General features: G+C 34.2%; 2 protein-coding genes across 3 annotated transcripts; one reads left to right on the forward strand and one right to left on the reverse strand.

Annotated features, from left to right (window-relative positions):
• The first annotated feature begins 7,768 nt into the window (after nucleotides 1-7,768).
• LOC107936311 (protein EMBRYO SAC DEVELOPMENT ARREST 30) lies at nucleotides 7,769-13,792 on the forward strand. Of its 2 annotated transcripts, XM_016869007.2 has the most exons (11): nucleotides 7,769-8,197; nucleotides 8,315-8,535; nucleotides 8,639-8,723; nucleotides 9,520-9,590; nucleotides 9,672-9,760; nucleotides 9,844-10,084; nucleotides 10,909-11,021; nucleotides 11,183-11,273; nucleotides 11,500-11,628; nucleotides 12,242-12,795; nucleotides 12,890-13,792. In XM_016869007.2, exons 2-11 carry the CDS (start codon nucleotides 8,371-8,373, stop codon nucleotides 13,305-13,307), a joined length of 1,956 nt encoding a protein of 651 aa, XP_016724496.2. In that variant the 5' UTR covers nucleotides 7,769-8,197; nucleotides 8,315-8,370; the 3' UTR covers nucleotides 13,308-13,792. The 2 variants fall into 2 exon arrangements, with proteins under 2 accessions (XP_016724496.2, XP_016724497.2); XM_016869008.2 differs by lacking the exon at nucleotides 9,844-10,084 and having other exon boundaries at nucleotides 7,797-8,197; nucleotides 9,698-9,760.
• Nucleotides 13,793-14,487: 695 nt separating this feature from the next.
• LOC107936317 (syntaxin-132) lies at nucleotides 14,488-19,299 on the reverse strand. Its single transcript, XM_016869015.2, has 13 exons — nucleotides 18,747-19,299; nucleotides 18,038-18,148; nucleotides 17,798-17,854; nucleotides 17,199-17,247; nucleotides 16,970-17,058; nucleotides 16,821-16,894; nucleotides 16,227-16,269; nucleotides 16,069-16,129; nucleotides 15,950-15,975; nucleotides 15,792-15,869; nucleotides 15,439-15,519; nucleotides 15,003-15,068; nucleotides 14,488-14,895 (listed from the first exon to the last, which is right to left on the reverse strand). The coding sequence occupies exons 1-13, from the start codon at nucleotides 18,762-18,764 to the stop codon at nucleotides 14,722-14,724; spliced, it is 927 nt and encodes a 308-aa protein (XP_016724504.2). The 5' UTR covers nucleotides 18,765-19,299; the 3' UTR covers nucleotides 14,488-14,721.
• Between the last annotated feature and the right edge of the window lie 2,506 nt (nucleotides 19,300-21,805).

A 21,805-nucleotide genomic window follows, 5' to 3' on the forward strand; every position in this document is an offset into this window, starting at 1 on the left:
GGGTAGACTTCAATCACAAATTCTACCTCTCGATCAGGGGGTAATCCAAGTAATTCTTCAGGGAATACATCAGAAAATTCGCATACAGTCCGAATCTTACTACACTGACTTTCAACTGAATCTGAATTAATCACATATGCTAAGAAAGCATTACAACCTCGATGAAGAAGCTTGCAAGATTTAATGGCCGAAACAATACGAATTGATCCACTAGTCTGAATACCATTTACTTCAATCCTATCTTCACTTTCATTCTGAACAGTAAACTTCTTCTTATAACAATCTAAAATCACTCCATGTTCTGATAACCTGTCCATTCTCAAAATAACATCAAAGTCACCAAATGGCATAATCAACAGATCAACAGGGAATCTTCTATCTTGAATCATTAACGGACATCTTCGACATATATGGTTCACTAAAGTAGTTTGTCCCAGTGGACTAGACACTTCTATCATAACTTTAGACAATTTAGACTCTAATTTTTCCGTCTCAACTACTTTTGTATTAACATATGAATGTGATGACCCAAGGTCTATTAAAGCATAAACGGGTGCTGAATTCAATAAGAATATACCTGTCACCACATCGTGAGCATCTTTCTCTTCTTGAGTCCTCACAACATACGCTCGAGCTAGAGCTCTAGCTTCAGATTGTTGTGTAGCACTCTCACTAGTTCTTCTAGCACCACCTCTAGCAAACGAACTACTTCGGCCTGATCCTCAGCCTCTGAAAGAAGATTCAGATCTTTGCACTACTGTCGGTGTTGTTCCAGAAATCTTTGGGCAATCTTTAATAAAGTGATCGGTAGCTCCACAATGGAAACAACCTCCATTCAACTTTCTACACTCTTCTTTGTGCCAGTTTCCACAATGCTCACATATTGGAATTTCAGTATTCTGAACTGGACTTCAGATACTGCCAGTAGACACAGTAGTCTGTTTTTTCCGACCTCGATCACCTCTTTCCGACCTCGGCCGCTTAGGCTGCGGACTTAAACTAACCATTCTGGGATGTTTTTCAGTCGAACGAGCAACTTCAGACTTTTTATCTCTTCCGAGAATTTGTCCAATCATACAGGCTCGAAGCATATCTTCTAAAATTTGTATTACCCATTTAGATTGACCATCAGTCTGTGGATGAAAAGCTGTACTAAAGTGAAATCGAGTACCGAAAGATTCATGCAATTGCTTCCAAAACCTTGACATAAACCTTGGATCTCTGTCAGAAATTATTGATTTTGGAATACCATGTAATCTAACGATTTCCCGAATATAAACCTCAGCAAGTTTCTTTAACGACCAATCGGTTCTCACAGCTAAGAAATGAGCTGACTTCGTAAGTCAATCAACTATTACCCAAATAACATTCTTTTTATTTGCAGACGTCGGTAATCCCGTTACAAATTCCATCATTATTCGGTCCCATTTCCATTCAGGAATATTGATAGGCTGAAGTAATCCCAATGGAACTTGATGTTCTGCCTTCACTCGTTGACAAGTCAAACACTTTACCACATATTCAGTTATATCCTTTTTCATTCCCGACCACCAATAAATTCACGCAAATCATGATACATTTTCATACCTCTAGGATGAAATGCAAATGGACTATTATGAGTTTCTCGAAGAATTAACTCTTTCAACTTAGAATTAGTCAGAATGCAAAGTCGATTCTGAAATCTTAGACAGTCATTTCCATCAATGCTAAAATTTTCTGTTGTACCATTCCGAATTATCTCTCTTTTCTTTAACAACTTATCATCTTCTAACTGTGCTGATCTGATTCGATCAAACATTACTGGCTTTATTCTTAATTCAGTCAAAAGACTTCCATCTTCAGTGATACTAAGTTGTGCAAACATTGCTCGTAATTCAATCGCAACCTTTCTACTCAGTGCGTCGGCTACTACATTAGCCTTCCCTAGATGATAGTTTATGACACAATTATAATCTTTCAGAAGCTCTATCCAACGCCTTTGTCTCAGATTCAATTCTTTTTGCGAAAGCAGATACTTCAAACTTTTATGATCTGTATAAACATAGCCATTTTCACCATAAAGATAGTGCCTCCAAATTTTCAAGGCAAAAATCACAGCTGCTAATTCTAAATCATGAGTTGGATAGTTACGTTCATGCGGTTTCAATTGCCGTGAAGCATAAGCAATGACTTTCCCATTCTGCATCAGTACACATCCCAGTCCACTCAATGAAGCATCACTGTACACTAGAAAATCTCTTTTTGATTCTGGTAAAGTCAACACCGATGCCTCTGTTAACATTCGTTTTAATGCATCAAAACTTTTCTGACATTGCTCATTCCAAACAAATGGAATATTCTTCTGTAGTAGCTTGGTCATCGGTAAGGCTATCTTTGAAAATTCGTTGACGAATCTTCGATAGTAACCAGCCAATCTGAGAAAACTTCATACCTTTGATACATTCTTAGGAACTTTCCACTGAATAACTGCTTCAATATTCTTTGTATCCACTTCTAACTTCAATTTCTATCAATTTAACCCATAAAACCTCAATTTATTCAACTAAATCAATATCTAAAAATTCTCTATTTTTTTATTCATTTTAACCTCATACATGTAGAACTTTGAATTAGACATCCATAAACATAAAAATCACAAGAAAATGAGCTAAAACAACTTACCAATCAAGCTTTAGGGCCTTAATCCTCAAATTTTCCCTTTTCTTTTTCTTTCTTTCTTTCTCACGTTTACTCTCTGTAACTTTTTCCATCTTTATTTTTTTTTAATTTCATTTCCTTTATTCATAAATCTATATTCAATATAATAATATTAATAATATAATATTATTCTAATAAAATATCTTAATCTATAAGAAAACCTACTTTAACACATTTAATATTTTTTACCAACTATTACACATGTTATACAATATTAACACACACATGTCACTTAGGGTCTAATTGCTAGATTAGTCCCTTTACTAATCTTTAATCTATAATTAAACTTTTATACCTTATGCAATTTAGTCCTTATTCTAAATTAAAGCTACTTAACTTAATCAAACATTAACCAACCACTCAACTATAATTCATAAATATTTCTAATAAATATTCATGAATTAATTTCACGGAAATAGTACTTAAGACTCGATTTCCAATACCGTAACTTTTGGTTCATTACAGGACTTGCCGGCTTTTCTGATCAGGCACTTTGTGTGTCGTATTTCAGGCACCTCGTGTGCCGTATCAGGCACTTTGTGTGTCATTTTAGGCACTTTATGTGTTGTCTACTGATTAGGTACTATGTACCGTTTTAGGCACAATGTGCCGTACTGGTGTGTTTGGGTTGAAATCCGTGTATCCGTCAAAGTCTAGGTTTGGTAATAGGATGAACAACTGAAATGAGAAATTTAAAATAAATTGATTAATTATATTATTGAAATATTGAAAGAAATGAGAAAGTTGACTTATGGATTGAAATTGAGATTGATAATGAAAGGCATGAACTTAATGTTCATGTAGTGATTGAAATTGTTACATGTGATATGTGATGAAAATTGAAGAATAGCTAAAAATTGTATTGTTATTATTAGTTAATGAAAGTTTAAGAATGATTTGATATTTGAGAAATTGGATAGTTACATGTTTGGTAATTATAATTCTTTATTGCTATTATAATTTGAATTATGGTAATACCACTGAGTATGGAATACTCAGCGTACGGTTGTTTCCGTGCGCAGGTTAAGTTAAGGCTAGACCGTTGGATCAGCATCCCAAGCCGATTCCGAATTCAATGAGGTAAAGTATTTTGAGTAATGGTAATGGCATGTACCTAGGATGCATCTAAGTTGTGAAAATATTGATGAAATAAGTAAATTATGGTTGGCAATGGTATATAGTATGAAGTTGAAATAATTGATAAAGTAAGTGATATACTTAAAAAGATTCATTGGATAGGTTATAAAATGTTTTAGATTGGCAAGATTTGAGTATATTTAAGTGTATTTGGATTATTTGAATGTTGGCAATTGTATTGGTTGAAGTTTTAATTTGTAGGGTTAAAAACATTTATTTTAATAAATGACTATAATTGAACTGTACAGACCGGTAATGCCCTGAAATCCTGTTCTGGGGACGGATATGGGTTAGAGGGTGTTACAAGAAATGCATCTCGGCATTGCTTAAAGCTCCAGAACAGACGCTTAAATACTTGGCATCCACGGAGCAATCAGTCGTTGTAGTACGTAGGTTCTGTTTTAAGGTCTGTTATGCAACTTGGGACATATCTCTCCAGCACTTGAAACTATTGTCATACTTTATTATATGAAGCGTCCCACCCACTATTAATCTTTTCCAACGCATTCTGCTTAGCTATCCAAGCCTTACGGTAAGAGGGTGTGTACCTCAACTGGCTACGAATATTAGCAATTAAGACCGGTACTGAAATTCTGGGATCCATCTTCACCGTCGGTAGTATTAAGGTAGCTAACATATCTAAATCTATCTTGGGATGATCTCCCGAAACACCTGTCAACGAAGTACATTAAAAAATACAACAGTACGTAATAGCAGTACTATTAAAAAACTCTAAACAGTTAGTGATACTGTACCGGCAACACATGTATGTGGACTTTTGTACTTTTTTATCTCCAAAAAGCTTGTCTTTTTCCTCAACGAAGCTATGATTTTCCATGAACATGTACCGTCTTGCACTGCACACTTGGCCTCAAACTTTTCGGATTTGGATTTAGCCACGTTGTATTAACCCCGTTCATGATGCTCTGTTGTTTTAATGCACCAAGAAAACTATCTTCTTTGGAAAAGTCCTTACCAACTTCCAATTCACCCGAATCTAATGAGGAACTTGTACGGCTTCTGTATGGTAAATCTGGAAACTCCAACGTGTCATCTTAAGATAGATCGACATTATGCATGTGGGCTAGAGGCGAGTACACCCTGAATCGCGGATCTTCTTCTTCATCATCTTCAGGTATGGTTGGAACAGGCTCTGGTTCAGAAAATAATGCAACTTCTGCACCATCGGGGCCGGCCTCTCAAGGTGGATCCGCATCGGGCTCATCATCTGACCCACCATCATGTGCAACGTAGAAGGTCCCCTCGCCCGTGGACGTCGTAGGGAGTACATCATCCCTCTTTATGGACGTTTCACAACGTCTCCAATCAGATGTGGATTGCCAACCACTAGAAGTTTGTGTCATTCCCCAGTATGTATTTCCAGCATCAAACATTGACCCATTGAGGTGCATGTTTCATCTACTAACGGAGTGTCGTGCAGGGGCTGGGTATTCCATACTGCTACTAAACATGGGTGCTTCCGTGTCTTGTCGCCCACTAACAGAGTGTCGACAGGGGTCGTGTATTCCTCTCGACCAACAGTAAATGTTGAAGCAGCAAATGCATCATTTGGTGATGAAAATTGTATATATAACTCAAAATAGGGTGATCCATTAGCGAGATGAGCCTGCACCATTGCATCCAAGCTACGAGTGCCTTTGATGTCGAATGAGTCATATGTCATAGGATCAACTGAAACACAAAATCGATACTTAATAGACAAAACTTTAATTGGCGTCGTTCCGAAGATTTTACGTCTAATTCTTTTACGAAGTTTTATCAAATCTATGTTCTGGTTAAAAACTAGTCTCGGTGTGTTCTCCGATAAAAAATAACACCGTTCTCGGTGTTACAGACCTCACCATCATAGTAAATAACGGCACTAATACGTTCACTCATCTTCAATTTCTTTTTTTTCTTAGCCTCTCTAATTTTTTTTGCTGTAAGTTATGCAACCTGAGAATAAAATTTGGCTCATTTATAGCCTCATTTTTCTACGAACTATCGTAGCAAAAGAGCATCCACGTGGGAGCTTTTTTCAAAAATTTTGCTGACAGTGCATCCTTCTTGAAGCATTTTCGACACTATTTGTTCAGAAACGTCTACTCAGAATTATTTTTCTACGAACTACTGTAGCAAAAGAGCGTCCACGTGGGAGCTTTTTTCAGAAATTTTGCTGACAGTGCATCCTGCTTGAAGCGTTTTCGACACTATTTGTTCAGAAACGTCTACTCAAAATTATTCTTACAGAAACCCTAAACCTTAAACCCTAAGACAAAAAATTATATTGCTTATATATATATTTTTAAATACCCTAAACACAAATTTATTTAAAAAAACTAAACCCTAAACTCTAATTTAGTATTTAAAATTAATATTTAATTTAATGAATTAACCCTAAAATCCTAAACCTTAATTTAATTATTTTTTTTGAAACCCTAAACTTAGCATAGCGTCAGTATGTATATATGCTGCAATCATGTTATCTTTGAGAATTTCTTTTTCGTGTATGTATATTGGAAATTAATAATTAAAAAAAAATCAGAATGAGCTTGTTACAAGGTAAAAGAAACTTAGCTGGTGGATTAAAAATAAAATGATCTAAGCCATTAATAAGGGAAAAAAAACCTAAACGCTGAAGTAATCGAATTACCAAGTTGTTGTTTACACGTTAAGAGTTATTTAAGGATTTTTTACAAAAATATTATAAGAAATAAAATATTAAAATAGTATGTTTAAATGATTATGAATTAAGTAACCCTAAATTAATCAATTAACCGTAAATTTAATCAATTAACCCTAATTTAATCAATCTCTAATTTAATATTAACCCTAATACCCTAAATTCTAATTTAGTATTTAGTATTTAAAATTAATATTTAATTTAAACTCCAATTCAATTAATTTTTTTCCTAAAACCCTTAAATTCTAAACCTTAAAAAACCCTAACTTTAAAAACCCTAACCTTAAATCCTAAAAAACCATAACCTTAAATCAATTAAACCCTAAAAACCCTAACACTAAAAAAAAGGGGCAAAACGCTGTCCCAAGGGAGCGTTTTCTTCACGTCAGCAAAGCGCGCCCTCAAGGAAGCGTTTTCTGTTGATGTGGACAAAACGCTCCCCCAAGGAAGCGTTTTGCTGACACATACTCTGAAAACGCGCTGACGTGGACTTGTTTTCGTGAGAAATGGCCTTATCCGATAAATAACCCAAAAAATGGCCTATTTCCGTAATTAAATTTAGAAAATGGCCTTTTTAGGTAAAATGACCTTTTTATTTGCTCACAGATTATCTTATCAAAATTTACATTAAATTATTAATGAATTTATATTTTGATCACAATTTTGAAAATATACAAAATAATCATTGAATTATTAAAAATTTTTATTTAAGTCACTGAACTGTTAAAATCACTCTCAATGACATTTTCTGTTCATACCACCTATGCCGATTGAAAGCTTTTTTTCCTTTTCTCTTTTATAGTTTTAGTTTTTTTTCATGAGATAACTTTAAATATCATGTATTTACGAATCAAAATCTAAAAAAACTTTTTCACTAATCTCCAATAATGACTATCAAATTATCTTAGATTTAAGATATGTTCTTCTATTCATCAATATGTATTTAATCTACCATATCAAAAGTTAATTGTCGCTTGAAACTCAGTAGTCGAGCTTAAAAAATAAACTAAACAACCAATAACTTAAATAAAAATTTTCGAATAGTTCTGTGACTTAAATGAAAACTTGAGAATACTTCAATAATTATTTTATAATTTTTTAAAATTAAATAACTAAAATATAAACTTATTAATAATTTAGTGATATTTAATACAATTTATTTATTTATTTTATTAAAAATTAAAGAGCAAAATCAAAAGAAAAAGGACAAAAATGAAAATCTGTTGGCTTTAGATTTGGTATGTACTTTACTTCCTTTTTTTCTAGTTTGAATCACTTCTATAGTATTCTTCGTTCAAGCTTGGTTTAAACCAATATATATAATATAAAAGAAATTAACTTTAAATGATCTTTTGTTTCAGATTTAAGCTTCCTTATATACCAATTAACAGTCTTTGGGGCTCTTTTCTTTCTTTTTGGCTGTTTAGCAGAAAAAACTTTTTCAAATTCCTAATACAAAGAGACAAATCTGGGTTTTTACGGATTTGTCTTAAATCTTTTGCTTCTTATTCAGATTTGAACTTTACCCATTCCCCAATCCTTGTTTGCCAGCCAAGAAAATCGAGGGAAAATGAAATTGAAGGTCCAAATCTTTGATTCAAATCTGGGTTCTTTACGTTCCTAATAATTGGATTTTCTGAAACTATGTTCTCTTCTCTGGGAGTTTAGATTACGTTCCAGGTAACACAAAGAAAGTCCTTTTTTTCTTTTAATTATATTTGTCTTACTTTAATTTGTTTTTAAATGTGATTTTGGCTTTGTATTTTGTGATATATATTTGGATTTTTTGGAATGTAGGGAGAATTGGGTGTTAAATTCAACATCCAAGAACTAACTATTTTGATGAGCTAAGGATGGCGTTCAAATCTAAGATAAAATGGGTTGCATTATTTGTGTTGACTTTATCTTTGGGATCATTGACCGTTCATCTTTCTTTAACAAAGTTTTCAAGTATGAGTTTAGTCCAGTATAGCGCAAAAGAAGCTTTAAGCCATGATTTTCCTTATATTGGATCCCCTGTAAGTTCTTTTCGGAGTTCAGTTTATGAATGCTTTATGTTCATATGTTTCCATTTATGAGATGTTGATTTCATCATCACTGGTTTCTTCTTGTATGTTGAAGGTTGGCAGAAATAAGAGGCTATGGGGTGCTGTGAGGTCTTTAGAGTCTTTGCAGCCATATGCAAACCCGAGAAACTTATATCCAGGTAAATGATTTCGGTTAGACTACCTAATTATGTATTTATGCTTCTATAATACCAAGTTTACATTAGGTTGCCATGCATTTCATTAGTAGATGTGTCGAATTGGTACTATTTTTAAATAAAGTAATGCAAGGATTTATATCGTTGTATGGGTGATGATAACAGTCTAATTAGAATTGCCTTGAATTATAAGAGATGTGTCAAAACATTAAGATAAAATGAAATAAGGAGGATTTATATTGTTGTATAGGTGATGGTAGCTGTCTAATTAGAATTGCCCTGCATTTATCTGAATGACATTTCATGCTCGATAGAAGCTAGAAAGATGATGATCTGTGCAATTTCAAAAAATGTTATAGAACTATTAATCTTTGAAATAGTGTCATATTTTATAGTTCCCGAGTTAAAGTTGGTAGATTCCCATTTGGCTTGTGAAGGACACATAAGTATGCCCACACTCAGTTTAGATTTGTGGCAAAAGCGGCAAATTAATAGGCGTAAGTGATCTTAAGTATTTGCTGAGATCACAGCTTGTTTTGTAATTTTTAAGATAACTGTTATAGGTTTTCTATAAGAAAAACGAAAGCTTGAGATCTCTATGATACGTGAGAAATAGAAAAGAACTATTTGGGTAAAAACCGGTGTATTCTTGATTTTTGCTAATGAAGTTTACCAGAACTGTAATCTTCTGTTTACTTTCCGATTAAACAAAACCGGTACTTGTTGTTTGGTTTTGTCCTTGTTGCTTGATAATTCTTTTAGCCTGTTGCTAAGTAATTGATCATCTCTCTTTGAACAGTTCCGGGTAAAACTAGTAATGGTTTCATCTATGCAAAAATCTTTGGTGGATTCGAGAAGATAAGATCTTCGGTACGACTATTAGATGCTTTAAAGTTGTTTTTACTACTATTCTTTGTTGGTTGTTCATGACCTTTTCTGTTAAATTTCTAGATATGTGATCTTGTCACCATATCCAGGCTTCTAAATGCTACTCTCGTAATTCCAGAGATACAAGAAAGTACTCGTTCAAAAGGCATAAGGTATAGTTGCCTAATGTATTTCTTATAGATTCAATTTCAGGCCATATATGATATTACATCTTATGCCTGTCATTGCTATACAGTTCTAAATTCAAGAGTTTTTCCTATCTTTACGATGAGGAACAGTTCATTGCTTCACTTAAAAATGATGTGAATATCATAAAAAGCTTGCCTGAGCATTTTAAGTCTGCGAGAAGGAGTGAGTTCCCTACTTTCAAGCCCAAAAGTTCTGCTTCTCCAAATTATTATGTCAAAGAAATTTTGCCTAGCTTAAAGAAAGCCAAGGTTATTGGGTTGATTATTATGGACGGAGGGTGTCTGCAGGTAGATTGAAGTCTTATAATTGTACATAATATATTTATCATAACTGCAAAAGAAAAAAGTTTGATCATGTGTAAATATTCTCTTGAAGTCCAAAAATTGCTTTTGGAAACGCATGTCCTGTTCAGATATACATAATTCCTATAAATATATATATGTTCTTGCTAAATTTAACGAATATCTCTATTCTTGTTTACGTTGTTTATCTCTTTCTCTCTCTCTATTCAAGCATGTTAAGACACGTTCAATGTGTCATTATTTTCATGAGGGCTCATAGGAACTGAGGAATGATGTTTTCTAGGAGAAAGAAAGATCACTTTTTTTTTTTTTTTGAGAAAACATTTGTTAATTTTGGTTAGAAGTTGCCTGTTCATATTGGATTCCGGACCATAATTTTACGTTGCAAAATGATTTTAATTGACAGTCCAATAATCAATTTTTTGTTTCATGCGATTTCCATGTTTAAGAGTCTTAGCAGTGATTGCATCACTGTCTCTAGTACAAAAAATTCCTCTACTTTATATCTATTGTTTGAATCAGTTTCATATTCATTTGACCACCCTCATCGGGATTTTTCTCATCATTCCAAGTTAGTGTGTACTTAGCTCAGCGGGAACTTGATTGCTTCTTGTTTAAAGCAACTTTCTAGCTCTCAGGTCTAATTTATTCTAGCCCTCTTGTGGCTGCGAGAGCAATTTTGCATGATGATGTTTATGTGTTAATATTCATTTATCAAATATATTTACTGTTTCTTGCAATTTAAGTTCTTTCTAAATTAATGACTAACTATAAGATTAACATTGAAGTACTAACTGTACACCTTTCAGCCGATTCTTCCACCTATCCTGTCTGAGTTTCAGAGGCTTAGATGCAGAGTTGCCTTTCACACACTCCAGTTTCGTCCTGAAATTCAGATCCTTGGCCTCCGGATGGTGGAAAGGTATAATTTCCATTTGCCTTTCTGCTGAAGTCTTAAGACGCAGGAGTGCGATTGTAAAATATATGAAGTTATCCATTGCTTGATCAAGATTTATCTGAGTCCTTATGCCACTTATCTTCTGTCTGTTTTTATTGAATCCGAACTTTCTAATCTACCTGCAGACTACGAGCATGGGGACAACCTTTCCTAGCATATCATCCAGGTTTGGTGAGGGACACCTTGGCATATCACGGATGTGCTGAGCTTTTCCAGGTCAGCTGTTTATGCTGTTTTTTTTTACGTGCACCACTGTAATATAGCATAAGTTGCATGTTTTCTTTTTCCCCCCTTAACGTTTATAACATATTCAACATTTGACATTCTTTCTTTTGAAGTATTTGCAACTTTTAACCAAAAAAAATAAAGAATTCAATTAACATGTTTTTCCGACTTTATATAGTTTTCTTTACTTTATCTTGGTACTTTTTGCTGCTTTTAGGATGTTCATACAGAACTTATACAATATCGAAGGGAACAGATGATCAAGCAAGGAATCGTTAATGATGAACTAAGTGTTGAATCGCATATCCGCAGAGAAAATGGTTCATGTCCTCTCATGCCTGAAGAGGTATGTTATGTATAGAATTCACTGTTGCGCTTGAGAGTTTTGTTTTGCCTTTCATGTATTTAGTTTTGTATAATTCCTTGATAGTCCAATTAAATTCCTTGTTTCTTTCCTTGTTGCAAGCTTTTCGGATTGAAATTTATTACATCAAAGTTTACTTGTCCTAATTGTTGAGCTTTTATAAATTTTCGAACCCTGATAACAGGAGCAGACAATGGCATGAAGTGAACTCTCAAGGATACTTTTCTTGGTTCTCGTTAATTTGTTTGGAAAGAAAGCTCAGTGATCCCTTAAGAAAGCAATCTTTCCAAGATCTGATTATTGATCTAAGCTAGAAATATTGGAAATGAGGGAAATTGCTTTTAAAACGAGAAACGCTAATTGCTCGCAATTTTATGATTTATTAATGTATTTTGCAACAGGCCATGGAATCACATACCTATTTAGTACAGAGGGAGAAATGGAAACAGAAAATCTGAATTTATTCCAGTGATCAAATGCCGTTAAGAGTGTCTATGGTTACTGGGAATTTCATTGATGTTGTAGGGATGTTTTCAATGACAATGTTATTGGATTTTTGTGCTTCACTTACATTTGTTTATTTGTATTTTTGCAGGTCGGACTTCTTCTTCGTGCAATGGGCTATCCTTCTAACACAATTATATACGTGGCAGGTTCTCAAACTTTTGGCGGTCAACGTCTTCTGATCCCTCTACGTGCTATGTTTGCAAATGTAGTCGATCGCACTTCGTTGTGCAGCAAAACGGAGTTGTCAGATTTGGTTGGTCCTGAAACACCTCTTCCACCTGATGTTTTTAAGATGCCTAATCCAAAAAGTGAAGAACAACTCAAAGAAGAGTGGAATAGAGCTGGTCCACGGCCTCGACCCCTTCCTCCACCTCCTGATAGGCCTGTATATCAACATGAAAAAGAAGGCTGGTATGCTTGGATTACCGAGAATGACAAAGAACCCAATCCTTCCCCAATGGATCTTAGGATGCAAGCTCACAGGTTACTTTGGGATGCCCTTGATTATATAGTCTCTGTGGAAGCAGATGCATTCTTTCCCGGTTTTCACAGTGATGGCAGCAGATGGCCTGATTTCTCAGGCTTGGTTATTGGACAGAGGTTGTACGAAAGGGCTTCTTCTCGGACATATCGACCAGACAGGTTTGATTAAAAATGCACGTGTTTTTGAATAGTCCACATTTACTGTGTGAATATATTTGTGTCTAACACCATCTATCTTATTTTCTTCAAACAGGAAAAAAATTACTGAACTTTTCAATATAATCCGTGACGACATGTACCATCCGAAGCGTAATTGGATACTATCAGCTAGAGAACATCTCAATAGAAGTTTGAGTGAAGAGGGCCTTATCAGACAGTCACTGTTGTCAAAGCCAACTTCTTTTCTGTCCCATCCGATTCCTGAATGCTCTTGTAGAATTTCTTCTGTTGAGATCACAAAACCTATAAAAGGCAAAGATGGCAGAATTTTATTCGGAGGTGAACCGGAATGCCCCAAATGGATGCAATCAGCTAGGGCTGAAAAGGCTAGAACCGATGAAACTGAACCAGCAGAAGACGAGAACGACGAGCCTGAACAGCTAGAACCAGATGTCATAAGTAGCTTAACTTCACTGATTGATCATGACGAAGAATGGGATCCAAACGACTAACTGGATTTATAGACAGTACGTTTCTATCTTCATATATATCATCAACGGGTGGGAATTCATTTGCCGGAGAACTTTTGACACGGAGGGTAACAAGTAAACATCATTCTTTGATTTCCATAGTTACAGTCTCTAATGTTTTTGAGGTGAATAAAGTAGTCAATTTATTTCTTTTTCTTTTATTTTATTTTTAGTAGATTCATAGAAACCAAAAGAATTATTCCAATGTCTTTATACATCAAATAGTTGTTCTAACACGAGAAGGGTGAAAAGATTCAAGTCATAGATTTTGTCATTGGAGAAGCTGAAAGTCATTGCTGTAATTTTTCTTTAAGTATTTCTCACTTTGCTTCTTCAACTGGGTTCTTTTATCCTATTATTATTGTTATTCTTTTTGGGGGTTAAAAGGATGTAAATTTGCAGAGGTTGTTAATGAGATAGTTTTGTTATGACAATCTTTTATAATGTGATTAGTTGGATTTTTTTTTTGTCGTCGTCGTCGTGGTCTTTTTTAGTTTGGGTGATTAAGGCAAATTTAAAAGCTAGTTTTAATGAAAATTTTCATTTGTGTTCTGAGAGACATGGAATTAAATTTTCAAGTCAAATTTTATGTGTAAGAGGTGATTTTTTTTTCAAGTCAAATACAGACATTTTTTAAAGAAAAATATGTGACATTCTTGCCACCATTTTAATCTTGCTTGAGAAATTTTAATCACCGATTTACTTTGTGGGATTCTTAAACTACACTAGTATATGAAATAGTTTTCTTTCAAAATATATATTTAAATTGACATTTTAATAAAATTTTCAAAATTTCAGTTTTTATCTTTTTTAGGTATTAATATATATTTATATCGTGTACCATTATCAAGTTTTTTAGGGTAAAAAGAAAATTCGATTAAGCCATTGGAGTAATGATAAAAAGTTTGCAAAAAATGCGTACAAAAGACCTGCATTACTGGCTTGATATCAAGTCCAGGTGTGCATGGATTTATGGCTTGGCTCATGCTTGATTTGAAGTATTTTGTAGCGAATTTGGTTTTATGGTTTGACTATAGATAGAGATGGTATCAGTTTGTAATTTGACAAAATCACAAATACGTACACCACAATTTAATAAACACACCCAAGTTAAATTTTAATATATGATTAAAAAGGCAAACTTAATATTTTACCATAAAAATGAAAAATTCAAAACACATCTATATTGCAAATCAACCACGAACCATGATATCAAAAGAACATAATATTTTTCAAACTTCCATCATCACAGTAATCAAACCAAACAAAGACGATCGGAGTTCGTAATATAGACCTCAAATTATTCACACCAACGGCCGATATAACAATAATTGATGGAATTCCTATAATGTGTGTATGTATATAAAGATTATATATAACATATTGAAGACACAATCTAAGCACCTTTGTTACTGCTCCAGGGCTTGATCACCGCAACGACGATAATTACAACAATTAGGAGAAGGATGATAATAGCAATGCACATCCACTTCCTAGAGTTCTTCTGCAAGCTCTTGGCTCTTTGGAGAGCGGTATTCCCTGACTGCACGTGATCTACTGCACTTGAGACCTGAGAATTTGAAATGATGAGCAGAACAGTTTAATTGCGCAGTTTATGGGTCACCGAGGACAACTTTACTGCTAGTCAGATACAGAATTAATGAAGAGTTCAATTACCTGAGATTCTATGTTGTCAAGCATGTCTCCTTGTGCATCAACCAGAACCGCCATGTCCAAAAATATCTGCATAAGATACGTTGTTAATTATTGATTCCAAAATTATAGCATAAATGCACTTAAGTGAGATAATTCTTTGTTCAAAACATTTCTGAACGAGACTCCATCCAAAAGCATTCAAGATTCGACGAGTAAGTGCTCCTGACTCGTAATAAATTGGTGTATTGACAAAGGACAAAGATCTCAAAAGAAAATGATCATTAAATAAAGTTCTTATGGGTAGTATATGTGCTTTTCAACATGACATACAAAAGCAATGAAGCTTAGGAATAAGCTTCAAGAAGTTTTGAAAACATAGGCATAGCCCTGAATTTAATTTTGATATTTTGATCATCTTGATCAAATTGGTGCAACCTCAAGGCGACAAACTAATTACCTGTTGTAGATCAAGAAGCTTTTTCTCCAAATCTCTAACTGCTTCATGGCGCTCGTGAATTTCAGATACGGTGTCCATTATCTGCAAACATGCCAAACATTAGTTTAACCATAGCCAATTTCTAATAACTTATCGTCCATGAAATCAGTCCCACTACCAACAAGGTCAGTATCACTATAGCTTGAGATAAGGGAAAAGAGAATACTGAAATCCAAAACTCAAGCTATCAAATGAAAGTTTATTTTTGAAAATCAAAAATGGTTTTAGGGATGAAAGAAAAATATTAGCTTCCTGAAATTGCTTAAGAAAAATACTATTATTATGAAGGAAGAAAAAGGAAATTTAAGACAAACCCGGCCTCGTCCCTGCTCCTGAATTGCTTTCTGGAATATTTGTTCGCTATCTCCAGTATCAATCAATTTTTCAATTGTCTGTACATTGTTGAACAGTCAGATACGTACCAAACATGATAGAGAATAATTCATAATATCAGGAGAGAAGTAAATCATACCTCTTCATCAGGCCTAGTGCCCGTCACTGGAAATCATTATAACCAGAGAAGATGAATATTAGCTCCTTATCAGTACCATATTATAGCAATTAATAAAGAGTACCAGGTAAGATCTTAACCTGTGAAAACACGTCTCTCAACAACATCCCGATACTCTTGATGGATGGTTTCCCTCAGAGTCTGCAATTAGTTAATACAAAGAACAGAGAGGTTAAGAATAAAGGAGACATAGATGGAGCAATTAAATAACATCTTAAAATATCTATATCTGACCTACCTGAAATTCAGCCATTTTGTCCCTCAACTTCTTTTTCACAGCACTGCAACAAAAAAGATGGTTGTCATTAGAAGACATAAAATATGATAAAATTCTACAAGCCCCAAAGCTAGAAATAGGTTTTCATTAGACGGGTGGTGCATCGCAATTATTAACAAATTGGATAAGACAACACTATACTATGGTTAAGAATTAAATACAGCTCTAATCATGAACCAAAATCACAACAAATGTATTTTCCAAGAAACATAGTACAAAAGCAAGATTTATTAACTCGTAGCCAGCATTTGCTCCATATGCCCATTGAAGCAAGGAGATAAATATGCTTTAGATATAATATGCTAACAACACATGCTCCAATATTTGCAGAAAGCCACATATATAACTTCTTTTTAAGTATCAAGAAAATATGGTAATGGCCCTGAATCCTTAAAACCTGCCAGATTTTGTCAAACTAAACATAGCAAGGAAAATACAATATACCTGACTTCTGTTAAGCTTAATTTAGTTCCACATTAATCGAAATTAACTAAAACAGCTTTAATTGTATATTTAAAAGGAATATGGAGCAATAGAAAAAGGATGGTATATTACAGAGTTGTTGACGTCCTTGACCGGTCTACACCTGTTCCTTTTCCGCATCCAGGCTTTTGCCTATTGGCTAAATTCTACCCAACATCAAGAAAAGAAATAAGCAACCTGTGAGATACGAATGGACAAAATAAAAGCAGTCAGTAACTTACCTCTCGGTCCAATTCGTCAATTTTCCCCTTTACAAAACGAGATATTTTTCCAACTTCATCAACATCTTTTTCCATTCGCTGCTTAATAGCTACAGATGATAATAGCATCCGTCATAAGCAATATCATTAAAGGAATAGATACAAATGCAAGTCTCATCATGGTTTTTCTTTTCCTGCATCTTTAGTGAAGCTAGGAATGTAAGAAAACATGCAACAAACTATTGCTTACATTTCATGGCAGGAGCCTTAGTCACTGCTTTTGATTCCTCATGTGCATCCTACATAGAAATGCATCATAAGAATATCTTAATCGGTACTCAATATTGTTACTTACAAGATTCATCATTAACAAATCATCTAACAAATTATGTTAAGCAAGTTTGAACAGATAAGCTTGGGGATGAATTCATTAAACAAGAAAAGAAAATATTAAACAAAATTACACTGGAATTTAACAAGCATAGACTCCTTCAAAATCTCACGTTTTAGATCTTACAGCTAGAGAGAGAGATAGTAGGATCTTAATGCTTTCCCAATGCAGACTTAGAAAATCATGGGACCAATACAAAATATGAACAACTTTAAAATCTAGAGGGCAAAAGACCAACTACATTCAAGATGTTGAAAAGATGCTAGCTCTTCTTTAATCTAGTCTAGTGGTTCCATAAGGAGGACTAAAAAAGAGTAAGAAATCCTCAAATTTTCAGTCATTTTGAGAAGAATTATATTGAAAATTTCCTAAAATTCATAGTTGTGAACAAAATAGTAAAGACAGATTGTGAAGCTTTGGTATCATACAAGGATAGGAAAAGGTATTAAATCAGATACCTGAAGCTTTTTGAGTAGCTTGTCCAGCTTCTCATATTGTTTATCTATCTCTTGAACCTGGAAAAGACAAAGAATTGTATGAGAACAAAGATTCAAGCTACGTTATACCAATACGATGAACTTAAGTCTTATAGAATAAATGTTATGAGAAGAAACACAAAAGGGACAAATAAAGTTGAAACTACGTTTTATATACTTCTTAGCTTTCAATGAACAATTACACCAAGAAGTCCAGAGCACCTTTTTAAAGAAATTTTGAAGGCCTAGTTCATCTGCATTTGCTTGAGCTCCTAATTCGATATCCCCACCATGAGATCCTTGACCTTGACCTCTAGGGATCTCAAATGAATCCTGCAACAAATACAAAACAAGTAAGCAAAACTAAATTCAATCAAGCTACTGTAATAATTACTAAGCATAAATCAAGAAAGATAAAATCATCTGATCATTCTAAACAAACCAAGAATTTACAGAGATAGCCATCTAAGAAACCCTAATTATAACGAAAAAAAAAAATTTACAGAAAGCAAAGCAAAATTACAAAAAAAAAAAAAACTGTGATTTTTTTACAAGGTTAAGCCATAATTCCAGTGATCTAGTCTTCCAATTTTCTAAAAGAAATTTCTAAATAGATCTGAATTCTGCTTGATTAAATTATTACAGCATTAAGCTCACTAGTGTCCTAAATAATAAGATTCAGCATTCAAAATTCTCAATTCACTTATGTTTCCTCCATTTTCGCAGAATCCAAGCAGAAGAAACCAAGTTAAATCCCCGAAATATAATCTTGTTTTCCACTTCAATCACGATCAATTTTTTTTTTTTTACAAAATGCAGCTATCTTAGTAACAATAATAAAAAAGAAAGAAAAAATTAGATCCAAACAAAAACCAATACAGCCAAAAACAAACAAAGCTGTATAAAAAAATTTCGAAAACAAAAACGTTACCGATAGAAGGTCGTTCATTGTGGAAAGATGAATAAAAGGCTCGACGAAGCTTCAAAGATAAAAAACCAAAAACTGAAAAGAAAAAAGAAACCTAAAGAAAGCAAATTATCAAGAGATCTAAAAAAAACACTAAACGAAAATGTGATTAATTTTAATACTAAACATTCACTATAAGTCTATGAACTGGTTTCAAATTTAAAACCAGGTCTATTTCTAGGGTTCCAAGGGTTTTTTTTCTTCAGTGATTTTCCAGAGAGAAAAGGAAGAGAAAATAAGGGGAGAGAGAGAGAGAGATCTGTTTGGGAGTTGGGAAAGTGTGTGAAGCAGCTAATACTCAGAAAACGTGAAGGGAATGATTGAGTGCGATGAGTTGTAGAGGAATTATTTAAATCAAAGGACGGTGGGAGTTGGTGGGTCCCGTTTGATTAACGGCAACTAATTGTCAGGTTTGAAGGAGTGTTTGATTTTTTAAATTCGGTTTTTCGAAGGGAAAACGTTGTATTCTGCTGTATTGTTCTTTGTTTACACTGTTTTTCCTTTTCTTTTTTTTTGGCTTTCCTTCGGGTGGCGGAAACTGGAAACCTTTGTCCTTCTTTGTCTGAAATTTTGTCAATTGACTCATTTACCCTTGTTCAGTCACGTCCAAGGATTTATTCTTATTTTTTTTATCTATATATTTAGAATTTTTAAGTCTCAGTTAGAGGCATACATGGGTAGGGTCTTATATTGAAGCTTGATTTTTAAAAAATTTCAAAGTCCAAGTTTAGTCTACTCCAAATTGCTTAAAAAACTTATATTATTGTTTAAAAATAAAAAAAATATTTTTTATTAATATTTATATATTTTATAATTAATTTTAAATAAAAATATTTTAAAAATAATTTTATTTACATTTAAATTGACTTATAGATTAAAACCTTTATTCAAATTCAATTCAAATTGAATCGGATTAATTGACAATTTCAATGGAAAATTTCATTCGACATAAATTAACAACTCATCCGTGTTACTCACATCAGTGCGCAACCTTGCAATATCATTCTTCAAGTTCTTTATTTGTGACTTACAGTTACTCCCCAATGAGTTTTTCCATTGTAAGTGTTGATCTGCACAATTAGATAATTTAGTGTCCTGAGGAACATTTAATCCATTTGATCAAGCACCAGTAACAACATCATAGAAACCTCCCTCACTTCGCCATGTGTTTTCGAACCTGAACTGATAGGTCTAGGGCTGTAAAATACTCGTACGCACAACTAATTTAACAGGAGAATGGTCCGACGTAGCACTAACAAGATTATAGAACCTCTAAGTCCAAGCCATATTAACAAAAGCTCTATTCAGACATTCCATAACAAACGAGTCAAACCCTCTCCCTCGCTCCCAAGTAAATGCAGAGCCAGTGAGAGTGAACAGCTCTTCAGAACTAAAGCTGCACGAGGATTACCTAACCCTTGACAGTTCCAAGCCTACATTTCATTGTTTTTGGCGGCTCTCCTCTACAAGATCGACCGATACAGTAGAATGGGCTAAAAAAGAGTCACCCGAGGCAGCACTACGCTGGACAACAGTAAGATGACCTTGGACCGCGACAGATTTGCTACTCTCCTCTCTGGGCCTTTTTTTCTGTTCTTCAATCTCCATAATGGAGTTATTGCTGGCCTGGCTCCCACTCTCCTCAGGCCTGACACCAGCACCCACAACAGGCCCACTTGCAAAAGACCTGCTAGACCCTACATTATTCTCCTTTTGCATCGTTACTGCTAGCTGTCTTGTATAATTAACACAGCGATTATCTATGCGAGATTTGCTCCCAGACCCATCAGGTTGCTGAGTTTTTGCCGAAAAATCCTCCCCAAAATTACTTCCGAAATCATGCCTCTATTAAGTAGTTTGCAGTTAATTCCTCCGTCGGATTTCAGCTCTTATTTCCTCCAGCCAATACCAAACAAACACCCCATCCGGAGCATCCAATAATTTGCAACAAATGGAATCACTATGGCCAATTATGCCATACAAAGAGCATGTAAGGGAACCTCTCGTAACTAAAAGTCACTTCATAAAACGATGAACCCTACTTTCGTAACTTATTTTTCCTCATCAAAAGTTGTCCAATATCCAATCAGACTTGGATTCACATAAAATTGTTTAGGATGTTCCATCTACTAGTATCACAGTCTAAAAAACTCCCGATAATATTACCTAAATTTTTAAGGAGTGTTTCCAAGGCAAACCCCGAGAGAAGATCATAGACTTGGACTAAAAAATCTGCATAGAAAAAATTAACTGCCAATTTATGAACAAGCAAAAGGCAATTGTTAAATGACCAAGGACCTTTAAAAATATTCTTTTCCCACATCAACCACATGAAAGAATTGCATCAGATACAAACCGTTACCAATTGGCTTTCTGCTACCACCAATTGATCTCCACAAAGACAACAACATTCTCTCCATGGCCGGAAAATTGATCATCCTTTCCCCAATAACCTTTCCAACAAGATATAACTCATAATCAATATCGACATTGTTAAGATCCTTTGGGTCAACTATCAGCTCCACATCTTCATTCTCTTTAAGTGAAAGGTTCTCCATCTCTCTCTCCATTCAAACAAAGAGGAACAACCTGAAAAAAAAAAAAAAAGATGAGAAGATCTTTGACTAAGCAAGACCAATCATGCACTGGCGCAGAAAAACCTTGCACTCATAGAAAGAGAGGCAAGACTAGTATGTTTAATTCACTCCTTTTTAAAAGGGAACTCAGTTTTAATTTCAGAGACCATTCTGGAAGAAGAATTGGAAGTATTGAGGTTCTCATAGAGTCAAAATTTTCCTTTGGTTAGCATCATCTAAGCAAAAGTTGCTAACTAATGCAAAGCTTGTTCGACGGGAAATTGGTTAGTATAGCTCCTACTCTATTTGTGGCGAAGAAACATAAGATAATGTTCCTTAGAGACTGCTCAGCAGCAAATGAAGTTTGGAGGCATATTATTCCAGATAATCAACATTCCAGATTTTTTTGGGGACTCTGGATAATTGGTTTAGTACTAATCTTTGATT

This window comes from Gossypium hirsutum, chromosome A08 (assembly GCF_007990345.1).
Source record: "Gossypium hirsutum isolate 1008001.06 chromosome A08, Gossypium_hirsutum_v2.1, whole genome shotgun sequence".
Classification (NCBI taxonomy): Eukaryota; Viridiplantae; Streptophyta; class Magnoliopsida; order Malvales; family Malvaceae; genus Gossypium; species Gossypium hirsutum.